This window comes from Typopeltis vanoorti, chromosome 12 (genome assembly GCF_054136105.1).
Source record: "Typopeltis vanoorti isolate ZY-2024b chromosome 12, IOZ_Tvanoo_1.0, whole genome shotgun sequence".
In the NCBI taxonomy this organism is placed as follows: Eukaryota; Metazoa; Arthropoda; class Arachnida; order Uropygi; family Thelyphonidae; genus Typopeltis; species Typopeltis vanoorti.
Genome location: NC_143560.1, coordinates 108,956,553 through 108,980,913, shown reverse-complemented (window position 1 = coordinate 108,980,913; position 24,361 = coordinate 108,956,553). Strand labels below are relative to the sequence as shown.

General features: G+C 36.6%; 1 protein-coding gene and 1 long non-coding RNA gene across 12 annotated transcripts in view; one reads left to right on the top strand and one right to left on the bottom strand.

The window, feature by feature from the left end:
- Positions 1 to 24,361, top strand: part of LOC150101128 (DGAT1/2-independent enzyme synthesizing storage lipids-like) — a 178,860-nt gene that overhangs the window by 33,600 nt on the left and 120,899 nt on the right. For all 3 annotated transcript variants that reach the window (XM_090401209.1, XM_090401210.1, XM_090401211.1), the window contains 2 exons: positions 5,168 to 5,367; positions 16,758 to 16,932. In XM_090401209.1, coding sequence (XP_090257335.1) covers positions 5,236 to 5,367; positions 16,758 to 16,932 — 307 coding nt within the window. In that variant the 5' untranslated portion in view covers positions 5,168 to 5,235. The remainder of the gene's footprint in view (positions 1 to 5,167; positions 5,368 to 16,757; positions 16,933 to 24,361) is intronic.
- The window catches only part of LOC150101129 (uncharacterized), a 160,184-nt gene that overhangs the window by 15,387 nt on the left and 120,436 nt on the right, over positions 1 to 24,361 (bottom strand). For 2 of the 9 annotated variants that reach the window (XR_016549138.1, XR_016549134.1), the window contains one exon: positions 5,545 to 5,718. The exons of the other annotated variants lie outside the window; for them this stretch is intronic. This is a non-coding gene — a long non-coding RNA (uncharacterized LOC150101129). Of the gene's footprint in view, positions 1 to 5,544; positions 5,719 to 24,361 lie in introns of those variants that run through there. 9 annotated transcript variants of the gene reach the window in all.

Here is a 24,361-nt window from a genome sequence, read left to right as displayed (position 1 = left end):
AGAAAGAGAGTTGTAGAGTAGGTGCTGCTCTTGATGAGTCTTTGGACTCCTCGGAGGTGTCACATCATAATAATAATAACAATATTCTAACACTAAATCCAGCTGAACTTAAGTCATTTAGTGTTCTTCACATAAGCATATCAGATTTTTTATTTTTTCTCTTTAATTTTTGTTGCTTTATGATAATGAAACTTTTCCAAACAGAAATTACACTCAATGGACAAAACATTAGAGATAGGAGTGATGGGAAGTTGACACTGGTATCTCCTTGCAGAGCAAAACCTAACCAAACTGAGGGCAGACAGTAACCAAACAGTAAATTGGGAAGCCTCAGTGTTTACTTTAATTGACGAACATAAGTAAACGTGACGATTTTAGTGACTTTTGATCGTGGACGTATTATCGGTGCAAGACAGATGGGTCATTCTATCGCCCAAGTGGTAAGAACCCTAGGATTCTCAAGGGAGAGGCCAACCGAAGAGCAACGGTGGCACAAATCACATCCAGTTTCAATTTTGGAGGTCAAAGAAGAGTCAGCGAGCAAATGGTATGTGTACTCTGCATACCATGGGCTATGGGAGTTGATGCCCTAATCGTGTACAGCCCTAATGAGGCGCAATGCTTAATGACGTTGCAGCTCGTCATTAAGCATTGCACCTCATCCAGTGTCAGAACCATCAAAACTGGACCTCTACAGAGTGAACCAGAATCATATGGTCATGTGGTCTGATGAATTCTGTTATCAGTTGTACTGAGCTGATAGGGTGCAGGTGTCGCGTCAACAGCATGAAGCCATGACCCCGTTGTGCCAGGTCGGCTCTGTTCAAGGCTCCAAAAATCAGCACTGGTTCTGTGATGGTTTGGAGAGCCTTCTTCTCATGTGACACATTAGGTCAGTGGTCACCAAAGTGGTCGATATCGATCCCCAGGGGTCGATATAACATTGTTAGGGGTTGATTCGGGCTCAGGGGTCGATAGAAAAATATAAGACATCACTGTATGGGTAATATTTAATTCGGTTAACTTGGATCATCTCCATCTTGAATGATAACGCAATTAAGAGTGAATCGTGGGAATAGTGACATGAATAGGACCTGTAAGATGGAGCAAGGTCATGAAAATAGTTACTGAGGCCAATCAAGTAGGCCAAAATGACGTATTTACCGATAAACGGATGTTATGGTTCCTGCCCGGCGGGAGCGAGAGTGCAACACATGCGCGGTTCTTATTTACTTATACTTACACGTATTCGATCCCAGTCTCATTTTTGCGCATCGACATACAAGTGAGCGTTCATGTTCTAAAATTCATCAACATACATATAATTCAATTGTTATTCAGTCACGAACTAAACTTCTCTATTTTTAAGAGTTGAGAGGGCTGGTAGAAATACCAGTAGTTTATTAATATCACTAGTAATACCAGTGATATTGCTAGTGATAGTAATAGTAATATAATAATATATACTATATTATACATACAATAAACATTGTAACTATAAAATAAACAATCTAAAAACTCACATAAGTGTCTTTTTTGCTTGTCCTATTATAATTACGTAATAGTAAAATAGAGGGGTCGATAAAAAGTCAAGAAACTCTTGAAGGGGTCGACGGTCAAAGAAGTTTGGCCGTCGACTTAGGTCCTTAGTGTGTCTGGAGAGATTCTTAAACACTTCAAGCTACAAGACTGTGCTGGCTGATCACCTACACACTTTCATGGCTTGTTTCAGCAGAACAATGTGGCACCCCACTGGGATGCAACCACCCAGGCATGGCTCAAGAAACACTCATCTGAGTTTAGGACAATCCAGTGGCCCACAAGGTCCCTGGATTTAAATGCAATCAAATCTCTCTGGGGTGCCATAAAGCAAGACATCAGATCCACGTGTCTGGGACTGATGTCTAAGGTGAAGTTGTGGATAAAGTTGCAACAGACATGGATGGAATTACCTCTGACAACATTCAGGCATCTGGTGGAGTCAATACCTGAGATAGTACAGGTATTATTTGCACTCGAGGAGGACCGACAAGCTATTAGGGTAAGTATCTCTAATGTTTTGTCCATTGAGTGTATTCTACATTAACTTTTGCTTAATAATAAAACACTCCTGATATGCTGTACCCTTTACACCCAATACCAGTCAGTATGTCTGATTCTGATAGCCAGGTTAATGCCTACAATCTGAGTTCCCAACATATTCACCAAGGCAACAAACTCTACACCTTTGTTTTTGATACTCCTAGCATTCATGTACAGACATAATAAGAACTGAATGTTCTTTTGTATACTCTTGTCTGTAGTCTGTGTGACACAGTTGGACAACTTGCAGACCTCTGTTCTTCTTTAATGCCTTATATATGCAAACATTTTTGCTCATGTTTGATGGGTCCAAACCAAAAAACACAAAGTCTAAAGTGTTCTCTCCTTGTAATCATTTCCATGATAATGCCCATTTCCATCATTAACACAGTTACATAACAATGTCACTCTTAAATACTTATTCTCACCATTCCTCGCATTATAATTTAGTTTTCCTGACTCTCTGTGTTAGGTGTCATACCAGTTATTAGTTTTTCAAGACCCCTGATACCAAACACATTCAAGTGTAGGCAGTCCCTCTTATACAAATCCAGTCTTCCCTCAAATTAACTCTACAGTTGTAATACTAGTAACAGTTTTTCATGTGGCAATGAGTTTGAAGCTATCTAGTGTGAGGTGGAATCTAACAAAAACAAATACACAGTGGGGTGTTGTTACAGACTTAAGGGATTGGTTGCTAGTGATGAAGAAATGCATCACAAAATAAAGACAATGGGTGCAAAAAGAATAATCATAAGGGAGCACTTTAATTATCCAAACATTGATTGGGGAGCAGCAAAATCTCATGAGAAGAATGAATTTATCGAGTTTTTGAGAGACAACTTTCTTAAGCAGCATGTGACAGAAGGAACTTGAGGTCAAAGAGTGTTAGATTTGATTATAGTGTTAGAGTATGTTTCAGTTACTACATGCAGTACTCACTTGGGAAGCGACTAAGTTTATGAATGTTCTATTCAGAAAAGGTTACATGCTAAACTACAAAGCGGGAAATTATGACTGACTGATGAGTATACCAAGTTCGGCAGAATGGTATCAGTTGCTGGATGGAAAGAATACTGACAGTGCATGGGAAACATTTAAATACTTAAATGATGCAATATCAGAATGTGTCCAGAGAGTTCAAAGAATAAATAGACTAGGAGTCAAATGGATGTGTAATCTTATCAAGCAAGAGATTCGTAATAAAAGGATGATGTGATAGGAATACCATGGGATGTTGAGCGTTATATAAGCAGTAGGCCAGAAGAGTCACAACTGTTGTATGGAAAGCTAAGTCTGAGTATGAAAAGAAACTGGCTCTGCAAGCTAAATCCCAAAGAATTTTATCGATATGCTGCAAGCAAAAAAAAGAATGAATATGAAAGAATAACTCTACTGAATGTAACTGGTGTGAGGACAACAAATACAGAAGAGATTATTCAACAAACAAGTATCCATTTTGCTAAAAGCTATCAACCTGATGTATGCAACATTGAGTTCACTGCTACCTCTTCACTGGATGAAGCAACTCAGGTGTATGCAGAGGAGGTATCAGAGATGTTGTACAAACTGAATAAGAATTCTCACTAGGGACTGATGAGATATCGGCATGAGTGCTAAAAGAATGTTCAGCTGAACTGGCTATTTCTTTAATCAGGCTATATAATTTGAGTCTCAGAACAGGGAAGATTCCACAGGAATGGAAAGAATGTATGGTAATCCCATTGCACAAGGATGGTGCAAAGACTGATGTATCCAACTATCAACCAATCAATATCTCAGGAGTGGTGGTGAAGATTTGGGAAAAATTGGTTAGGGCTTATTCAGAAATGGACAGACAGAGATTCTCTACTTTGTAATGAACAGCATGGATTTACTAAGGAAAGGTTATGTTTTAAGCAATTTTCTCTGTTCTATAATACTGTTACCATTGAGCTAGATAAGGGGGAATGGATACACCATGATACTTTTGGATGGAAGACTGTTGCATAAATTGGACAATGTAGGACTGGCTTATAAAATATTAGCACGGATAAGAGGATGGCTGATTTACAGATATCAAAAAGTGGTATATGGGGGGATGAAGTGAGTTTGCAAGATTTAAGATAACCAATGGTATACCACAGGAATCTGTCCTTAGTCCACTGTTATTCAATCTGTACATTAATGACATTGGGAAGGATTTGACAGGTGATATACAGCTATTTGCTGATGACCTAAAGATAGGTAGGATAATCAGGAATGCATAGGTAATCAGGCTGATATGCAATACTTGCAGAATGATTTGAATAAGTTGGAATTGTGGGCATGGAAAAAAGGATGTCAGTTCAATGTCAGTAAATGTAAAGTCATGCACTTTGGCATGATTAGATATCCAATGTTGTATTATATTGGTGGGATTATGCTAGAAGAAACTGATCAGGCTAGGGATCTAGACAGCAAGTTGAAGTTCAGGACCATGTAGCAAAGATTGCAAATTCAACTCAAAAGATAATTGCAATGCTGAAACAAACTTTGACATGTAAAGATAAAGATGTCATTTTGCCTCTTTACAAGGGCTTGATAAGACCTCACTTGGACTATTGTGTGCAGGTCTAGTCTCTTGGTTTCTGTTTTGATTCTGATACAGTGAAGAGAGAGAGAGTGCATAGGAGAGTGTTAAAAATGATATCAGGATTATGGAATACTGATTATGAAGACAGATTGAGAATTTGTAGACTGCAGACATTAGCAAACAGGAGAAAGAGGGGTGATATGATTGAGACTTACAAACTTCTGAAAGTGTGATACAGGATTTCAGTTGATGGAATTTTTCATTTTATGAAGGATGGAGAAAGGATAAGAGGGAATCCCTGGAAGCTGAGAATGAATGCCATCAAGAAAGAGGGGAGATCTAGATTTTTCTCTCATAGAGTGGTGCATGATTGGAATGGATTACCATTGGATGTTGTGTGTACAAGCAGTGTGAATGAATTCAAGAAAAAGTATGAAACATGGTGCATGTAGTATGTGGCCTCCCTGGAGGTCTCTCTTAATAATATTATAAAAATAATAATTTAGATTTTACTTGTTTTTAATCTTGCAGGTTACCATTAACAAATCAGACCATCATACTGATTTAATGAGGTAGTGTCATCTAGCTTTTGAATATAAATGAATCCATTGCTACTCATTGTTAATAGAATGGACAATGCAACTTATCACATGTGGCAAATTGATATTTTGGAATGGTATATTGACCATCAGTTTTATGTGTGGAGTGTATCACTACTCACACCAATTGTGGTAAGTATGTACTTTTATTATTTTGATTTAATTTAATTTATTTTTTTATGTGACTCCCAACCACAAATAAACCTACAGAACATTAGTACTGTTGATGCACAAAGGAGTTACTATTTTTTTTTTATTAATTTTATATATATTTTTGTATTTTATTATTATAATTTTTTCTTACATAATCTTACAAAACCCTACTCTAGAGACCAAATAATAAGCAGCATAGTGATCTTGCACTGGGCAATTTAATTCATCTCCCATCTAAAGATAATCATGAACATCCATGCTCAAGACGGGATTCAAGCCCACAGCCTGTTGTTTGGAGAGTGGAAATGCGAACCACTTGGTCAACTAAGCCTATGAGAAAAGTTATCAGTATATATATATACATATATATATATATACACACAAATATATATATATATAGTTTACACACACACACACAAATATACAGAGACCAAACATACCGGTCTGGTGGTAAGGTGAAGCAAACAAAACAGCTGAATTACTGAGTAATCATATTACAAAAGCGTATAATCCAGGTGGAGATATTCAATAACAGATTGTTGTGTCCCAATTTATGATTATTATTCTATCTAGTGAAATTCTGCTTATCTATGTTCAACTATTATCTATGCACGAGATATCACCCCAAAATACACATATTTAAGCTATTTCTCCCCTTAGTGTCCCTAATATTTATATTATACTGCGCCTTTTGGGACATTTAGTTTGAGATATAAAATACAAAAACAAGGAGCAATTACTAAAATATGTCTGAATGTGAAACAATATTGCAGTCGTGACACTTTATCTCGTTTTTTAACACATTAATTTCCCACACGATTAGGTTTGTATGTTTTTCAAGTGGTGCATTGGGCAGCAATTTCAGACAACTGTTTTATCAATGAACAAAGGTTTATTAAACTCATTAGTATGGTACAATTCAATTTCTAATATAATTCAATTCAATACTAAGAAAACATTTACAAAATAACATCAGCTAATCACAAGTATTTGGCTAAGATCCTATATGGGTATTACGATCGTGCCACCATAACAAATTCAACACATACAAATCATATGTATAATCCCAGATCTAATTAACACCTTAGTTAACCCTATATTAGTCTGAATATACGCTATATGCTGTAGCACCTGGACATATGTGATCAACTCTATTTAACTATTTAAAACTATGTAGATTAAATTATCCTTTCACTGTGTTAACACATAACTTTGACATTTAAAACTTTCCTATACGTTACAATACACATGCATAAATCTCAGGACACATAATTACTTATATAATACTAATATAAACAAGCATACTTTCATTATAATCAGTCATGTACTAAAGTCTTAGTATAAATTTCCTTAGTCTCTTCAACAGTTCAGTAATAGAATAATGATTACAATTACAGACGATTTTCAGTTAACGAGATTTTTACAGTACCTTTTTCTCTTGAGTTTTCTATATTGGCCTCTACCTTTTTCTGATTGAACTATCCTGGTATGATCTCTCCTATAATTGGTCACTCCTAAGTTCTTTTGGCATTAAACTGTGCTTATGCAATCTTTACTTTTCATACTTGAATTAAGAACACACTTTAGAATCATCTATGCCATGGCTGTGAAACTCACCACGTGGACACTGACTTCTTTACAGATTTTCTTTTTTCGTAGTTGTCACTGGATTATGAAACACATAGATAATAACTTCTTTCCTTTAGTTAAATGGCATTCCTCGTTTCTTACCATAGGAAATACGGAATCGAAATCCCGCCACTCAGGAAAACCATATGAAACCTATACGAAAAACTCTTCGTGAAGAAACTCTCTGGGAAAAAAGCCTCTTGGGGAGGGGGGTTTCTAAACCTTTTATACCTTGACCCCTACTGGCACCTTCTTTAATTTCTTTTCTCCGCCCCTTACTGGATTCGACTTCACCGACCAATTAGGGTGGCGTTTTCTGCCAAACGTCCTGCAGTCGGCGAGCACATGACGATGTCTTAATCTGGGAATTGACCCTGAGCGATAGTCTTTTGCTAGCGTAAATTAACCCCCCCTTCCAAAAATTTTCTAAGAATTTATTTAATATTTTAATCTCCAGCTTCTCACATACAATTTCTTATGACTGATCCTTTCTGTCTTACTTAGCTAATTTTTTTTTTTTTTTATCACAACTGGAATATATTCCTTCTTTTATTATTTAGTTCAACAAACCCTTTTTGTTATATTACTTGGATGCAAGAATATTTTTCTTCTTTAAGTAATTTATGTATTAGCTCTTATACAGGGGTTTTATTTTATTTTCTCTTCATGTTACACCATGATAACTAAAAATTCCACATAGTGAAGGCATCAGGGTGTAACAAGATGTGAGAGGAGCAGATGTGGAAATAGACAGATGAACTAGAGGTGCACAGGATATTACAGAACCTTGGATATTACATATATATCTTTAGCTATATAAATATAGCTAAGGATATATATTATATATCAGCTTGCATATTACAAGAATGTGCTAAGCAATTAACAGTCTTTGACCAGGCTGTTTCTCTTTGATCCAGGAGATTAGAGAGATGGAGGAAAAAGTTTCAGATGTAAAAGTTTAAAGATGTAGATTTTTTATGATTTTTTTATTTGATTTTTTAATGCGCAAAGACATCAAAGGTCATACTGTCAGGTCACAGTACTACACATGGTAATTGGAACTAGAGAACTAGAAATACAGAACCTTGGATATTACATATATATCTTTAGCTATATAAATATAGCTAAGGATATATATTATATATCAGCTTGCATATTACAAGAATGTGCTAAGCAATTAACAGTCTTTGACCAGACTGTTTCTCTTTGATCCAGGAGATTAGAGAGATGGAGGAAAAAGTTTCAGATGTAAAAGTTTAAAGATGTAGATTTTTTATGATTTTTTTATTTGATTTTTTAATGCGCAAAGACATCAAAGGTCATACTGTCAGGTCACAGTACTACACATGGTAATTGGAACTAGAGAACTAGAAATACAGAACCTTGGATATTACATATATATCTTTAGCTATATAAATATAGCTAAGGATATATATTATATATCAGCTTGCATATTACAAGAATGTGCTAAGCAATTAACAGTCTTTGACCAGACTGTTTCTCTTTGATCCAAGAGATTAGACAGATGGGGGAAAAAGTTTCATTGCATAAAGGAGACTACAAGGCTGAGGCAACAAATTATTGACCAATGAGCATCTCAGAAGTAGTGGTCAATGTATTAGAGATGTTGGTTACAACAAAATTAAGGAAATGAGTCAGTACCATTGTCAGAGTGTATGTGCCCGTAAGCAATCATTATTTTGCCACCCTCTAAATTCAAGAAAATATGTAAAATGAACAACAGTAAATGGTGTTTTTATGATAGATATAAAATTTTTGTTTCTGCTGCTTTCCAAAATTGCCACTCTTAGGAATTGTCTTACTTGCTTATTGGATTATCAGTGTATGGTTTGTGAAAGGTAAGTAGGTCATGCCTCAGTAATTTACTTACTTTTATAATAAAGTGCAGCTGAGTTGAATAAAGGGAATACAGTGCTGACAGTATCATTGTGTAGCCATTTGACAGGATATCAGATGGAAATTGGAGCAAATAGAGATGGATATAAGCTGGAAATGCAGATAAGATGATGGCTGATGTATCAGCATCAGAAAGTATTCTACTCGGGAGTAGAGTCCAGGAGAAGGCCTGTGACTAGCAGTGTGCTACAGGACTCTGTACTTGAGCCATTGCTACTTAATTTGTACATTAATGATATAGGAAATGATCTGAAGGGAAATATTAGTTGCTTGCTGATGATACAAAATTGATAGTACAATAGTATAATAAAGATGTAGATTTTTTTAATGATTTTTTTATTTGATTTTTTAATGCGCAAAGACATCAAAGGTCATACTGTCAGGTCATAGTACTACATATGGTAATTGGTTAGTAGGATAATCACAAACATCCATGCCCTTGGCTGGATTCGAACCTGCAGCCTCTTTGCTGAAGAGTTGATATATTAACCACTCGGCCAACCAAGCGAGCAATGATGTAGATATCTTGCAGGATAATTTAAATAGACTAATAGTGTGGGCAAAGGTGTATGTTAAGGTTATGCATTTTGGGATGAAAAGATTACCAACTGTGTACTACATTGATGGATGAACTGCGGGAAACTCATAAGGCTAGGTATTTGGAGATACTGGTGGACTGTGAGATAAAGTTCAGAAGGCATATTGCAGAAGCAGCTAAAATAGTTTATAGAATTACCTGGTTATTGAGGAACATACTAACAAGCAGGGATAAGAAGGTTATTATCTTATATCTATTTCTCTTATAACTATTTGTAAAGCTTTGATACAGTCCCTTCACAACTATTGTGCACAGATCTGGTTATATGGGGGTTTCTTGGGGGATGAAAAGGAGATGGAGAGGATTTTAGAGGTGAGTGACCAAGATGGTTGCAGGCCTATGGAATGCTACTTATGAGGATAGGTTTAAGATTTTGTGGATCACAGAAAGATAGCATTGATGTAGATGATGATGGTATTAGAGGTTCAGTGTAGTAGGTGGATGGAGTGGTGGAGACAGAGTTATAGAGTAGGTGTCCTCCCTCGATGAGTCTTCAGACTCCTTGGAGGTGTCACAAAATAAAAATAAAAATAAAATAAAGGGGGAGATATGATGGAGGTAGAACCAGAGGTCATCCTTGCAAATTGATCAAGAGTGTGGTTAGTAATGAGTGAAGACTTAATTTTTTGCATTGAGAGTGGTAAATAGCTGGACTGAGTGACAGAGTTAGATGGGAGTGCTTTGTTGGTGAATGAGTTCAAACCAAAGCAGGACAGGTATTATGTAAATGTTGGTGAATGCTTGGTGAAATGTTTAAGGCCTCCCTCAACGGGTCTGTGGATTTCATGGAGAGGTCTATCTAATCAAAATAATATCAACATTTATTATTATACAGCATATTTATATAAGCTGCTTAGAAAGAAGTCAATGGACACCCACAAGGGCAAGATGTATAATGCCATGTAACAAGTCACATGTTTGCAGTCAGTATAAATTGGAGGAACATGATGCTGCCAAGTCAGTGCAAATGTATCTGGGTGAAATGGCTGTGAGAAGGGAACTGATGGAGTTTGAAAGAGGCATTGTGATAGGATGCCATGGTGCTGGCATATCTGTTTGGCAAACTGTTTGCCAAACAGATATGCCAACTAGCAGCAAACAAATTGGGCCATCCCAGGTCAACAATAAGTGATACTGAGATAGGAGTGCAGGGAGTTAACTGCAAGTGCTAAATGCAGTGAATGACTTGCCACACTTAGTGAATGTGATCATAGAGTGCTATGAAAAATCCAAACACTTATATTTTAAATAAAAATTTTCATTTTGCAAGAAACTAAGTACAAAAATTAAACTCGAACTTTACCAAATAATTTAAATGTGATTCTCTATTCCTAAAGTTCATTAATTTGCTTAGGCATGGACTCTACCAATGTAAAACACATTTTTCTTATTTCTGTATCTCGAAACCATACTTTTATAATGGATTGTATTAAGTTATCCTTTGTATCATGATTTAATTTTTCAAGTCTCTTTTTCACTCATTTTCACTATAGCCCACAAATTTTCTATTGGGTTAATGTCAGGAGAGTTACCTGGCCACTGAAGCAATTGCATGTTGTGATTTTTGAGGAACTCGCTTTTTTTTTTAAGTGTAGCATGGAGTGAAATCCTGTTGGAAGATGAGTTCTTTGTCTTTCTGGGCCCACTCTTTTCTCCAATATTTTTATGTATTGGCCACTTTTCATCATACTGTCAAGAGGCAGCACAGTGATCCTGGACCATCATGTGTAAAACAACTCCAGAACATCTTTTTAGTTGGGTGTGATGTTTAGGAGCTTGTTGAAGGTGAGCAGGAGAAGTCCTCTTAGCTGCTGATTTGCAAACACAGGGTACTCACTGTCCTTGGACAAAGAAATGGCTGTCACCTGAGAATATGACCTTTTTCCAATTCTCAACAATCCAATCCTTGTATACTTTTGCCCACTGTAACTTCTTTTTCTACATAACCTTCGTCAACAGTTGTTTCTTTTTTTTGGTCTGTGGGCAGTCCTCCCTGCTTCCAACAGTCTTTGATGGACTGTCATGGCAGAAACATTAATCCCACTAGCTACCAAGTTTCTGTTTAAGTCTACAGCATCTTGGATTCATGTTGCTTTTCCTAACTAGCAAACTATCTTGAGTAAGTGTAGTTTTCCTAATTTGCCCTCATTTTCCTTTTCTGTCAGAAGAAAAGGTACCTGTCTCTCTAAATCTCTTTAAAATCGCATTAACAATACTCTAGCCAACACCACACTCATTGGCAATTTGTCTTTAACTCATGGATGTGTGCTGAGAAAGAGTACATATTTTTGAACACTTTCTTGGAGATGTATTCATTTTATATCAACAAAAATTAATAAAAACACTACAAATATCAACTTGTTTACACTATTAAAAATGTACAATACTGTTAATAAACATTGTAGAGACAGTTAAAATACACAGCACTCAGCCAAAATAGTGAACTGAAACCAAAACCAAAATTATTGCAAGCTGAAACAAAAACCAAATCAAAACCAAAAACTTGAAAAAATTTCAGCTTGTTTGGATTAATTTGTTCGCTACTGTATATATATGGGTCTAGGTTACACTAAAAACTTAAATTACATAAAGACTAAATTTAAAAATAGAATTAAAAAAAATAAAAACTTCATGAAAGTAAGACTTTTTGATATATGGGAAGAACAGCATGGTAGCTAGAGGATAATTAATATTTTGATTATTTCATGGCTAAGTAAATAAGGAGGATGATTAAATGAACCTCAGAATCATATAATTAAAGCATAAGATTCTGAAACTTAAGAGTGAAGTACTCAGAAGAAGGGGAGATAAAAGTAATGGAGTAGAGAAAAGAGGGGAAAGAGACAAAAATAAAAATGGGGAACATAGAAGAGAAAGATAAAAAAGGACGATGACATGAAAAAAAAAAAGGAGTGGGTTGATCATGAAAAGAAAGATGACATAATAAAAACAAATGAAAAAGGAAACTGGGTGTTCAGTCTTTTCCTAGACTTCTTGCCAAGTTTAAATGAACCAAAAGTCCATGATAACATAACTAGAACTGGTATATAATAGCTGGGTTATGTCAAGCAGGAAGATGAAGGGAATGGGACATATGGATTAAAGGACATAACAAAATTAAGGGACGAGAGCAATGAGACCACTAACCCCATCCTGCTTAATGGAGGCCTGCAGTGGCTCAAGAAAAAAAAAAGCATTATCTTTGACTTTAGAGCAAGGTTCTCAGATTATATAACTCAGCTTATCCATGGTGATAATGTACTACTATTATTTTTATTATACAATATTTAACCTAAAATGCCAGTAATATCATATTACGTTAGATTAGGTTGGAAGTTTTTCTTTCACTTGGTTAGACTATAGATTATATATTTAGTTTAACCCTTTATCCAAGTGTAAGTGTTATATATCTTTACTTCCTCTTTATTATATATATATATATATTTGTATGTTTCACTACTCACTCATACACAGTTATTTCCCTTCTAGCTACTGTAATAGTATCCAATAAATTTTGCAAATCAGCTATCACCCTCCTATCCTTAAACTAAAATTCAGGCCGCTCTTAAGTTTAGTCACGTGTAATTCTTTCATTCATAAGAGCTTTGTCTAAGTATGGGACAAGGCCTTAAAATATAACCTCTGAGACAGTCCGCCTGTTAAATATTGACGAATTTATATTTTGCTGCGCCAGCCAATACATAGGATAGATGAGACTCTTATCCAAGGTGGCTCTCTCAGAGTATTAAACAGTGATGAACTTTCTAACACTAATTCAACTAATCTCAATTCACTTTGTCTTTGCACGCAGTCGTGGTCTGGAAAATCAAACTATATTCATATATCCCTCCCGCTAGGTTCGATAATAATTTTATGAGTGGCTATTTGAATTCATAAGACAGGCTAGATTCAGGCGAATGCTATAAAACATATTTATTTAGGTTTAAAAGATATACACGAGAAAATTAAAGTACATGGTTAACTTAATCACTTTCCTAGTAAAATTCTGATATCATTACTAACACAAGAACACATGCATAATAACTAGATCCACAGAGTTTTTCTATAAACATACAAACTTCTGGCTTAATTTAACATTATCTTCAATCACTCTCTGATCACTACTCATATCTCACAATATATCTCAGTTATCTCACATACAGATCCCTTCTAGGGAGACATTCTTCAAAACAGGGACAGGTCACCGCCAAATTGGGAAAATCTCTAAAGTTCTCTACAGCATGTCCATACACAAATTAACCTATAGATTTAACTCAAATCTTTAATTGGAAATCAGATACTTTAACATTCTACATTACCATCCCATGGAATGACTTTCTGTTCTATCATCAGCCTTGTCTGGACATCAAGGCACCTTTCTGCGATTCTCCGGATCACTTACGATAACAGCACGGCCTGGTTCCCCAAGTTGATAAGGCAATGTACCGCTCTGGACTTTCTCTGGTACTGCAGGCACACGTCTGGATTACTGGTCACTCGATATGGCTTAGCTACTCTGTTATGAAGAGATAGCTAGCCTTGCCTCACATACATCGATAGGCCTTTCATGTCTTCTACGGCCGACCCGGAATCTTCATGTTGGCGGAGAGCGCAAGCCAACGTCCACGAGTGCAGGAAACAGGAACCAAAAAGCCCTGTGCGAGGGGAGCTTGACCCTTATATTCTTCCCCTTTTTTCTCAGAGATTCTCGTGCTTAGCTACGTTTTTTACCGCACGCCACTCATCCACGTGCACGTGGCGTTCTTCTGAGAATGCGTTCACGCTTCGCTTTCCTTATAATTTCTCTTTCCCTTAGGCTATACATTATACTGGACAGCTAAAGTGTGACCCTTGGACTTTAGCTTACACTCAACTTGCTTTCATACAATACATAGAATGGGATACTCTAATTAAATTATAATCTTATATAAATTCCTCTATTTGACTCTGTACAAACAGGTTAAGTCTCACATTTCTTATGCTAAACATTTCTTCAGTTTTGCCTTAAAGTTATAATGCACATTTTTATTTCCTTGCCAAAGCACAACATTCTCTGCCTACAATTAAAGATAGTTGTTCCTGAATAAAATAATCTTTTGTCCCAATTTTTGATTATTCAGGACACAACATAAGCAAACAAAGTTTGTGCCTGAAGTATCTTCAGGACTGGGGCAACTCGTGGCAAGGGTGGACTGAGTTCTGATCACTTTCCTTAGTATCCCATAATGCAAAGCACATCTCCTTGCAGACATGTATAATGCTATGCATTATGGGAAGGGTCACTACCCAGACCGATTTCAACCTTTGTGAAGGTCTCTTCAGTGGGAACCGGACCCAGAGGTGATACCAAGGTTGAAGCAATGCAGAAGTCATATTTCCATACGCCAGTTGCCAAAAGGTGTCACACCTTATTAATAAATTACTCTGGATTAGAGAAAGGTCGTTGGAAGTTTTTTCACTTGGTTAGGCTATAGATTATATATTTAGTTTAATCCTTTATCAAAGTGTAAGCAAACAGAGTTTGCACCTGAAGTATTTTCAGGACTGGGGAAACTCGTGGCAAAGCTGGACTGTGATCAGAACTCAGTCCACCTTTGCAACTTAGTCTGACCAAGTGGAAAAAACTTCCAACATATTTCTCTAATCCAGAGTAATTTAATAATAAGTGCAACACCTTTTGGCAACTGGCATATGGAAATATGACTTCTGCATTGCTTCAACCTTGATATCACCTCTGTGTCTGGCTCCCACTGAAGAGACCTTGACAAAGGTCGAAACCGGTCTGGGTTTCGACCTTTCATATAATGTATAGCATTATACATGTCTGCAAGGCGATGTGCTTGCATTATGGGATACTAAGGAAAGTGATCAGAACTCAGTCCACCTTTGCCACGGGTTTCCCCAGTCCTGAAGATACTTCAGGCACAAACTTTGTTTCCTTACACTTGGATAAAGGATTAAACTAAATATATAATATATATGTTAGATTACATTACATCTTTGTGAAGTCTCATGACTCATTGTGTGGGAGCCATTCTACAATTCACACAGTTGACTTCATACTACAAAGTCTGTCATAGTTGCACAATCCACCATCTAATACTCAATACATAGTTTTCTGTTTGTTGACTGCATGTGTTATGTGGCTGATTTGCCTCTTATGTAAGATGAAAAAAAGCCTGCTACCTCTATATGAGACTGGTTAATTCTCATATAGAGAATTAACCGTGGGCTTTTTCACTTTCAGTTGAAAAAGTCCATGAAGATTCCTCTTGTTATGGCAATAATTAAAACTAAGTCATTTCTAATCTGAAGGTGCATGTTCTGTTGCTCTTTCAACTGCACTAATTGACAGTCTCCAATTAAATTAATTGATAGCCACAGTCATATGACATTTGCCGGTAATACAATTCATTCACCTACCACTCTCCAAGAAAATAAAATTACTTGCTTCTAATTACTTTACTGTTATTCAGTTTCTAGGATGAATCCTTATTCACCTTTGAAAAATCCCTCTGATATTTATCTTGTGGGCTCCTTTCATTAACTTATATGTCTAGATCATATCAACTGTTCTCCTTTTGTTTACCAGGTTCTACAGTTTACAATCCCTCAGCCTAACCTACTTCCCCATAATATATTCTACAACCTTGAAATTACCTTAGTTACCTGCCTCTGCATCCCTTTCTAAGATTTATCACCACAAAACCAGGCACCCAAATCTGTGCATAATGGTCTGGGTGCATTCAGATAAAATTTGTATAGTAGTGAGCAATCACTCTTCTAGACTTGTTCCTACTTATTAACATCTTCTTGCCACAGTAGCAATTTTCTGAGTTGTTTTCACTAGCTTTGCAATAGGTCCTTGCAATTTCATTGCCCTGTTCACTATTATGGTTTGCTACATCTTGCTTTCATATGGTAGCAGATTACTGCTATTTTAAATCCAAATTTATTATTATATTGATCACTTGCTTCTGAGTTCCTTTTTTTTTTTTCCCACTTCAATCTCCCATTTTCTCAAAAGTCTATGTCTGACATATAATTTACAAGAATTTATGATTGTGCTACTTATGATATTGTTATTTCAGAAAATATTAAAATTTTTAGAGTGCCTTTTTATATTAGTTTTTCTTTGTTGCTAATATTTCTTTAGAAAGATTTTATACATATGAATTTTAACATAAATTAACTAACTATAGTTTTTAAAACAATTTACTTTTAGTTAATGTTCTTCGTGCCAGTGTTTCTGTGTATCTTGGTTCATATTTGTGCTATGTACCTCCAGATGTATCGGTACTACTTCAAAGTAAATGGAATAAACTTTACCAGAGAATCTTGGAAAGGAGCACTTTCAGTATTAGCACATTTTTGGGATACCCAGGGAAAAATCTGGTATGGTAAGTATCTTAAATAATTTTAAAGAACAAACTAAGCAACTGGACAACTTTTAGTGCAGAAACATGAAGATCATTACAGTATATGAAATCATATGACAAGATATTCTATAAAATATGTAAAAATGTATTTATATAAACTCTTTTATTGTTAACTGTTCTGTAGAATCAATTTCCTTATTGAGTAAATGCTATTTTTGCTGAATACTCCATTTTAAAGATGTGGGACTTACACCTCAGGCAAACTATATATTATTATTATCATCCCAAGACCTCATGGAATATCAGACTCATCTAGGACTATCACATCTAAACTATGTTCTAATGGGCGGGCAGATATGGCTTATGTTTAAGTGGATATTATTATTATTGAGACTTACAAACTTCTGAAACGGTCATACAGGATTTCAATTGATGGAATTTTTCAATTTATGGAGGGTGGGGAAAGGACAAGAGGGCATCCTTGGAAGTTGAGAATGAAGGCCGCTAAGAAGGTGATGAGGGCTAGATTTTTCTCTCAGAGGGGGGGGGTGCATGATTGGAATGGATTGCTATAGATGTTGTGAGTGCAAGCAGTGTGAATGAATTCAAGAATAAGTATGATAGCTGGTGTGTTTAGTATGTGGCCTCCATCGATGAGTCTCTCACTCCCTGGAGATCTGTCTAAATAATAATAATAATAATTATTATTATTAACATCTGACCTCCATGGAGTCAGACACTCATCGTGGGAGGTACACACTGTTGTACTTCCCACACTGTTGTACACCATAAACTGATTCACTATGTCTACATTCACAACACACTCAGGTAATGCATTCTACTCACCAACCACTCCCCATGCAAAAAACCTACTCCTCTGCTCACACCCTCCTTATACAGTTTCAAGCAATGACCTCTTGTTCAACCCCCCCCTCCCCTCCCATTCTATGAAAAATCTCTTTGATGTCAACCTGATAACAACCCCAGACTAGCTTATATGTCTCAGTCATACCCCCCCCCTTCCTCCTATTCACGAGGCTTTGCAACTTACATTCTCTCAATCTGTACTCATTCTTGACATTAGGCTGGCCTAGTTGGCCAAGTGGATAGCGTATCCGCTCTCCAGCCAAAAGGCTGTGGGTTCGAATCCTGCCGTGGGCATGGATGTTTGTGATTGTCTGTGGAAATACCAGTGGTGGTCGGCAGTAGATGCTGTTGGTGTAGTTGCGGTCAGTTAGTGATTGAATGGTGGAGATGGAGTTGTAGAGCAGGTGCCTTCCCTCGATGAGTCCTGGGACTCCTTGGAGGTGTCTACATTAATAATAATAATAATAAAAAAAAATAATAATTACAAAGCTGACCACCTTTGTGAATCTTCTCTGAACCCATTCCACCATGAAAACCTGGCGACCAAATCTGTGTACAATAATCCATATGAGGCCTGATCAAGGCCTAACTTTTCTATTTCTGCATGTCAGATTCCTCCACATAATTGTCATTATCCAATGTGATGCCTTCACAACTTGTGCAATGTGGACACTGCATTTCAGGTCCTTGTCTATCATCGCTCCTGGATCTCTCATCTCCTCTACTTCCTTTAAAGTTTCCTCACCAATTGTACACTCTGCATCCCATCGTTGCATACCAAATCTCAAAACCTTAAACTTTGCAACATTAAACTGACAGTTCCATTTACCTGCCCATTCATGCAATTTATTTAAGTCCTATTGTAAGGCCATAACATCTGCTTGACTCTGCACGGCTCTCCCCAGTTTTGCATCATCTGCAAACAACCACTAGTGACCTTTCTGTTTTGGAATATTGCACCCAGGTCTGGCTGGCGACGTGTGCAATATACACAGCCGCAGAAAAAAAGGCACCTAAAAGATGTCAAAAAATATGAGATAAGAGTTTAAACAAACAACGAATGGTACATATAATTATGAATGTGCATCATCTTCCGTTCGGGTCCCTTCAGATCATCCCGGAAACGAACAAATAAATTCTGAAATTGTATCCTGGACCCGATTATATCACTGTAATTTTTGATTAAAATTTACGAAAATATACCTAAAATAGTTAGTTAGTTCTTTATTTTTTGATTCATAAATCAACTTATGATTAATTGTTGAGTTCCGTGTAAGAGCCGTATCCTAATTTTAATCGGATCGGATGCATGTGGTCTGGCCCTAAAAGTCGGCTTACTACTGATAACTCATTCTTCTCGACATTCGAGCCTGTTATATTAGCAAGCTGTTAGGGCGGCGTCAGTGACACAAAATAATTGGCAAACTCTCGAGTCTAATGCGAAACATTCTTGTAAAATTCTCTTATCTATTTTCTTTGAATCTTCAAAATTAATTTATTTATTAATGCAAAATTAATGTAAAGAATATTTGAATAAATCTCTTAACTTTATATTACTATTTTATATTATTTTGAAAATTTATATAACTTGAAAAAATTTGTATAAGCAGGACTAATCTGTAGGTAATATTATACTGCAAGGCAGTTTTCATTTGTTTTTCATTTCCTGTTTGTTTTATTCTCACTTTATTCAAAAAAAAACTTTTTTGGAAAGACACCAAACATTAATTGCACACACAAGAAAAATACTATGTGCCGGTCCTGACTGCACCCATATATACAACTTTCTGATACCTGACAGTCAGTCACTGATCCAACTCAGAAATCTGTTATCCAGTCCGATCTGTTTCAATTTATTTAACAGCTTGTCATGTGGTAGTCTATCAAAAGCTTTAGCAAAATCCAAGTACACCATTGTATATGCATCTCCCCTATCCAAAGTATGACACTTTGTTATAGTACACAAGTAAGTTAGTGAAACATGATCTCCCCTTAACAAACCCATGATGATAACCACAGAGAATACTGCTGTTATCAACCCATTTCTGTGTTCTACCTCTCACCAATCTCTCCAGTACCTTCACCACAACTCCAGATATACAGACTGGCCTATAATTTGAAGCTACAGCCTTATCACCACCTTTATGCAGTGGAACAATTTTACCCTCTTTCCATTCCCTTGTATCCTGTGTTGTTGCAAAACTCTTGTTAAACAGGCATGCCAGTGCTACTCAGTGGTGTAGCTAGAGCTTTTGCCACCCTCTCAATACACATCAAAAATTCTACAAAAAGTCAAAATGACGTATAGGGAAATAAATTAAAACACTATGTTTATTTTTGAAGTAAAACTTTAATTCCAACATTCTAAAATGTTATTTTTCTTGCTTTTCTGTTAGCAAAATCGTCGATGACATTGACAAAGTCTATTTCATAGCAATTTAGGTAATTCTTAATCAATTTTATTTAGAAAAACTCCTCTCACAACTAGCAACACTTACAGCAATTGTGAGGAAAATTTGCAGTAGCATTACAATATTTGGAAATGAGTTCTCGAGACTGTATTTTAGAATTAACTACAAAAGTTCAAAAAGGTTCAAAGTGCAGCCCGGGGCGGACTGCCCCCACCCCCTCTAGCTATGCCTCTGATGCTACTGTCAGTTACATGGAACATTCTCTTAAGATGCGTGGTGATATTTCATCAAATCCTATCGCCTTATTAACATCAAGGTTATTTATTTCCTTAAATACCTCCTCTCACTCACAATTAAGCTATCCTCTCTTATGTCCTCTACACTTAAGTTCCTCATGATTCCACTCTGATCAGGATGAAATACCCTTATAAATCTATCACTGAATACCTCAATAATGTTTTCGGCAGCAGTTACCATTCTATCATTTTCATCCATTAACGTCATCTTACTATGATCATTCTCTAGAAATTATCTAAAAAACTCTAGGGTTTTTCTTCATCTGACTTGCCAATTTCTACTCATATTCTACTTTTGTTTTCCTTACTAACTGAGTCACTCTCCTGGCTTCTTCTTTATACTCTTCATGTAACTGATTATTACCATTATTCATCTAGCACTTCCTCCAAAGTATCTTCTTTTTCCAGATTTCATGCTTAAGCTCCACATTCATCCATTTTATACCTATCGTATTCATCTTTTTGGTCTTTGGAATACATTCACACATTGATGCTATTATGTATTCCTTTGTCAGTCCCTATACAGCATTCATTTCCTTACTGCATGTGGTCTGCTAAACTTGTCATAACCAGCAGCCTTATAATTTCACATATATCCTTTCCTCACAAAAGTCTGCATATGACTAACCACAACACAGGTGATCACTTCATAATCACTTTCACAAACTGGAGGAATGTGTGAAACCCCTCTCACAATTACATCCTGTAATGACAGACCAGGTCTAGAACTCTTGATCCTCACATGCCCTCATTTATGTGCTACCTGAGATAATTCTCTCTCTCTTAAGAACCCGAGAAATTCATATTCCTTATTCCCAAATGCTATCTCTTCATTCCAATATATTCGATCATGATTAAAATCACACATAATAATTACCCTTCCTTCTTCACTAAATGTCTTCTATCAACTTCCACATTACACCATACTGCCTCATAACCATTGCCACTATTTTCCTCTTTCATGTCTACCTTATGTGGACATAATTCCCCTGCTATCAGCACACTCCCCCTCCCTTCTTTTCCTTTATATCCATCCAATTCTATTCCTGTTAGAATATCATCTTCATTCCATTACGTTTCACTTATTCCAATGATTTTAGGGAGAATAAACTCAATCAGTGAAACCATTTCACCTCCCTTATTTCTGATACTTCTAGCATTTGTAAACAAACACAGTAATTCATTTTTAGGTCTATAACCAGTCCTATCAAAGCTACTTGTTGGTTGTGATTTCCCCACCACACCTACCCAATCACCACTTACCACTACTCTGTTATATCTGCTCAGTCTCCACTTCCTCACTCACATTGCAATATACTCCATCCTCATATACACATTCACTGCCACCTTCAATCCACTCTCCCTATGCTATGTCTCTCTGGCCACCCAGGCTTTGACCATTTCCCTGTTCCTCTTGCATTCCCATTCTCTCTTCATCTCTCAACACTGCTACTGTTTCCACTGCTAAGGACTTCTGTCTCTTCAATACCACTCTCCTGATTTTTCACTTCATCTCTTGCATGCACATCACACACTGTACTTCCATCCAGCAACACTTTCTCCAGTGCACTCACTCCAAAGCCATTAAAATGCAACCCATCAATGCCTGTACAATTTCACTCAAGTGAAATTGTACAGGCATTGATGGGTTGCATTTTAATGTATGGATTTTCACTTGTGTTTACATACAGACACAGTAATTATTATTAATATCATAGCAAAACACCTCTAAGGAATCCAAAGACTTATCGTGAGAGGACACTTGACTTCACACAACATACCATCTTACAACCCAATATCTCAACTGCTTAATCCTCCATTTAACTCCCATATACCAGCAGTATTTTTTATTTTGGCTGATTTGCCTGTATGCAGAATAAAAATCCAAGTTTCCAGGAGGAAAAAAAAGCTGCTGCCCCCGCATGACACTGAGTAACTTACCTTCAGCATGTAGAGGCCCATATGAAGATTCTGCTCATTACACAAGAGAACTGAGTTCTCTATCAGCTGAAGGGCGCAATCTCTTATTTTTTTTCCAATAAAGCACTCCAGAGGTGCTTTTATGTATCTATAGATCTTCACTAGTATTATATATTAATAATGAAACTCACTGAGATTCCAATTCCATAGGAATGCATCAGATTTTCAGAGTTAGTTGATACTTGTCAAAATACACAAACACATATTATTGCTGGCCATTGGATGAATGGATATTATAACCACTCTCTGACCAATAAGGTTGTTTGAATTGCAAGTTTGAATCCTGCTATGGGAATGAATGAATGAATGTGAAATTTTAGGTGGGAGACAGGATCATGGCCTAGAGACTGGAAGAAGTCAGTTTTCATACCACTACATAAGAAAGGTGATATGAAGGCATGCAAGAATTATAGAACTATTAGTTTAATATCTCATGCAAGCAAAATTTTATCGAAGATCATGCTAAATAGGATTGAGGCAAAGATGCCCAAGAAACAGATCCTTTGGCTTAGACAGATCATAGAAAAATATAAAGAATTCAGACTCCTTTTGGTAATGTGTTTCTTAGACAACTCTAAAGCTTTCGACTGTGTTGAGCATGTGAAACTGTGGGAAGTAATGAAAATAATGGGTTTTCCTCAACACACTATCAGGTTGATAGCCAACTTGTATAAGGAGCAAGAAGCCACAGTAAGAACAGGTGTTGGACTGACTGGCTGGCTCCAAGTTGGAAAAGGAGTTAGGCAAGGATGTTTACTTTCTCATCACTTGTTTAGTACATATGCGAACGACATCATGCGTGAAGCATTGGATGAGCCCAGGACAGAAATTAGGATAGGAGGTAGATTGATCAGTAATCTGAGGTATGCTGATGATACAGTACTCCTTTGTAATGACATGGAAGAACTAAGACAAATTCTTGACATAATTAACAAGATCAATAATATCAGGGGACTTCAACTAAATCCTAGCAAGACAAAGATTATGGTTCTCAAAGGAAATACAAACAGGGAAGCTCTTCAGGAACAACTTTACCTTAATGGAAAAAGAATTGAGGAAGTCAGTAAGTTTGAGTACCTGGGATCCATTATTAATGTGAAGAATTGCTGTTCAGAAGACATCAGAAGAAGGTTAGGAATGACTAAAACAACAGTCAGAGACTTGTCTAAAATCTGGAAGGATGGATCTATCTCCATGGGAACAAAGTTGAGGATTTTGGATGCAGTTTTTCCAAAAGTGACTTAAGGATGTGAGACTTGGAACCTAAAGAAGTCAGATAAGAAAAGGATATCTGCTTTTGATGTGGTGCTACAGAAGACTGTTGAGGATATATACTGAAAGGCATACAAATGAATGGGTGTTAGAAAAGATCAGTAGAACTTTAAGGCTCCTTAAGGATATTGACAGAAGAAAGTTAAAATATTTTGGACACATAGAAAGGATGGAAGGGGGACTTCTCAGAACAGTAATAGAAGGTAAAGTTCCTGGATAAAGAGGCAGGGGTAGACCATCTATTAGATGAATGGATGGTGTGTGTGGAGTGACTGATTTTAGAGAGTTGAGGCTGCCAGAAAAGTGAACAACAGGACTACATGGTGAGGCCTGGTGTGGCACATCACCGAGCATCAGAGTGACCATATGGCATCTGTAGATGCTCAGTGAACATAGAGAGAGATGTACTTTATTGCCTGTTGTGCTTGTTCCTGTAACTTATCTTATTATGGTTAAACCGGGAGATGTGCTAATATCTGCCTAGAAGAACATAAAAAATGCATCTGTCACCATAAATATGGTCAGTCAGGGCTTGCTGACCATGCCTTGGATACTTTGCACAGAATCAAATGGAAAAAAACTACAATGCTTCACCACAAAAATACAAATTTGAAAGACTTTTGT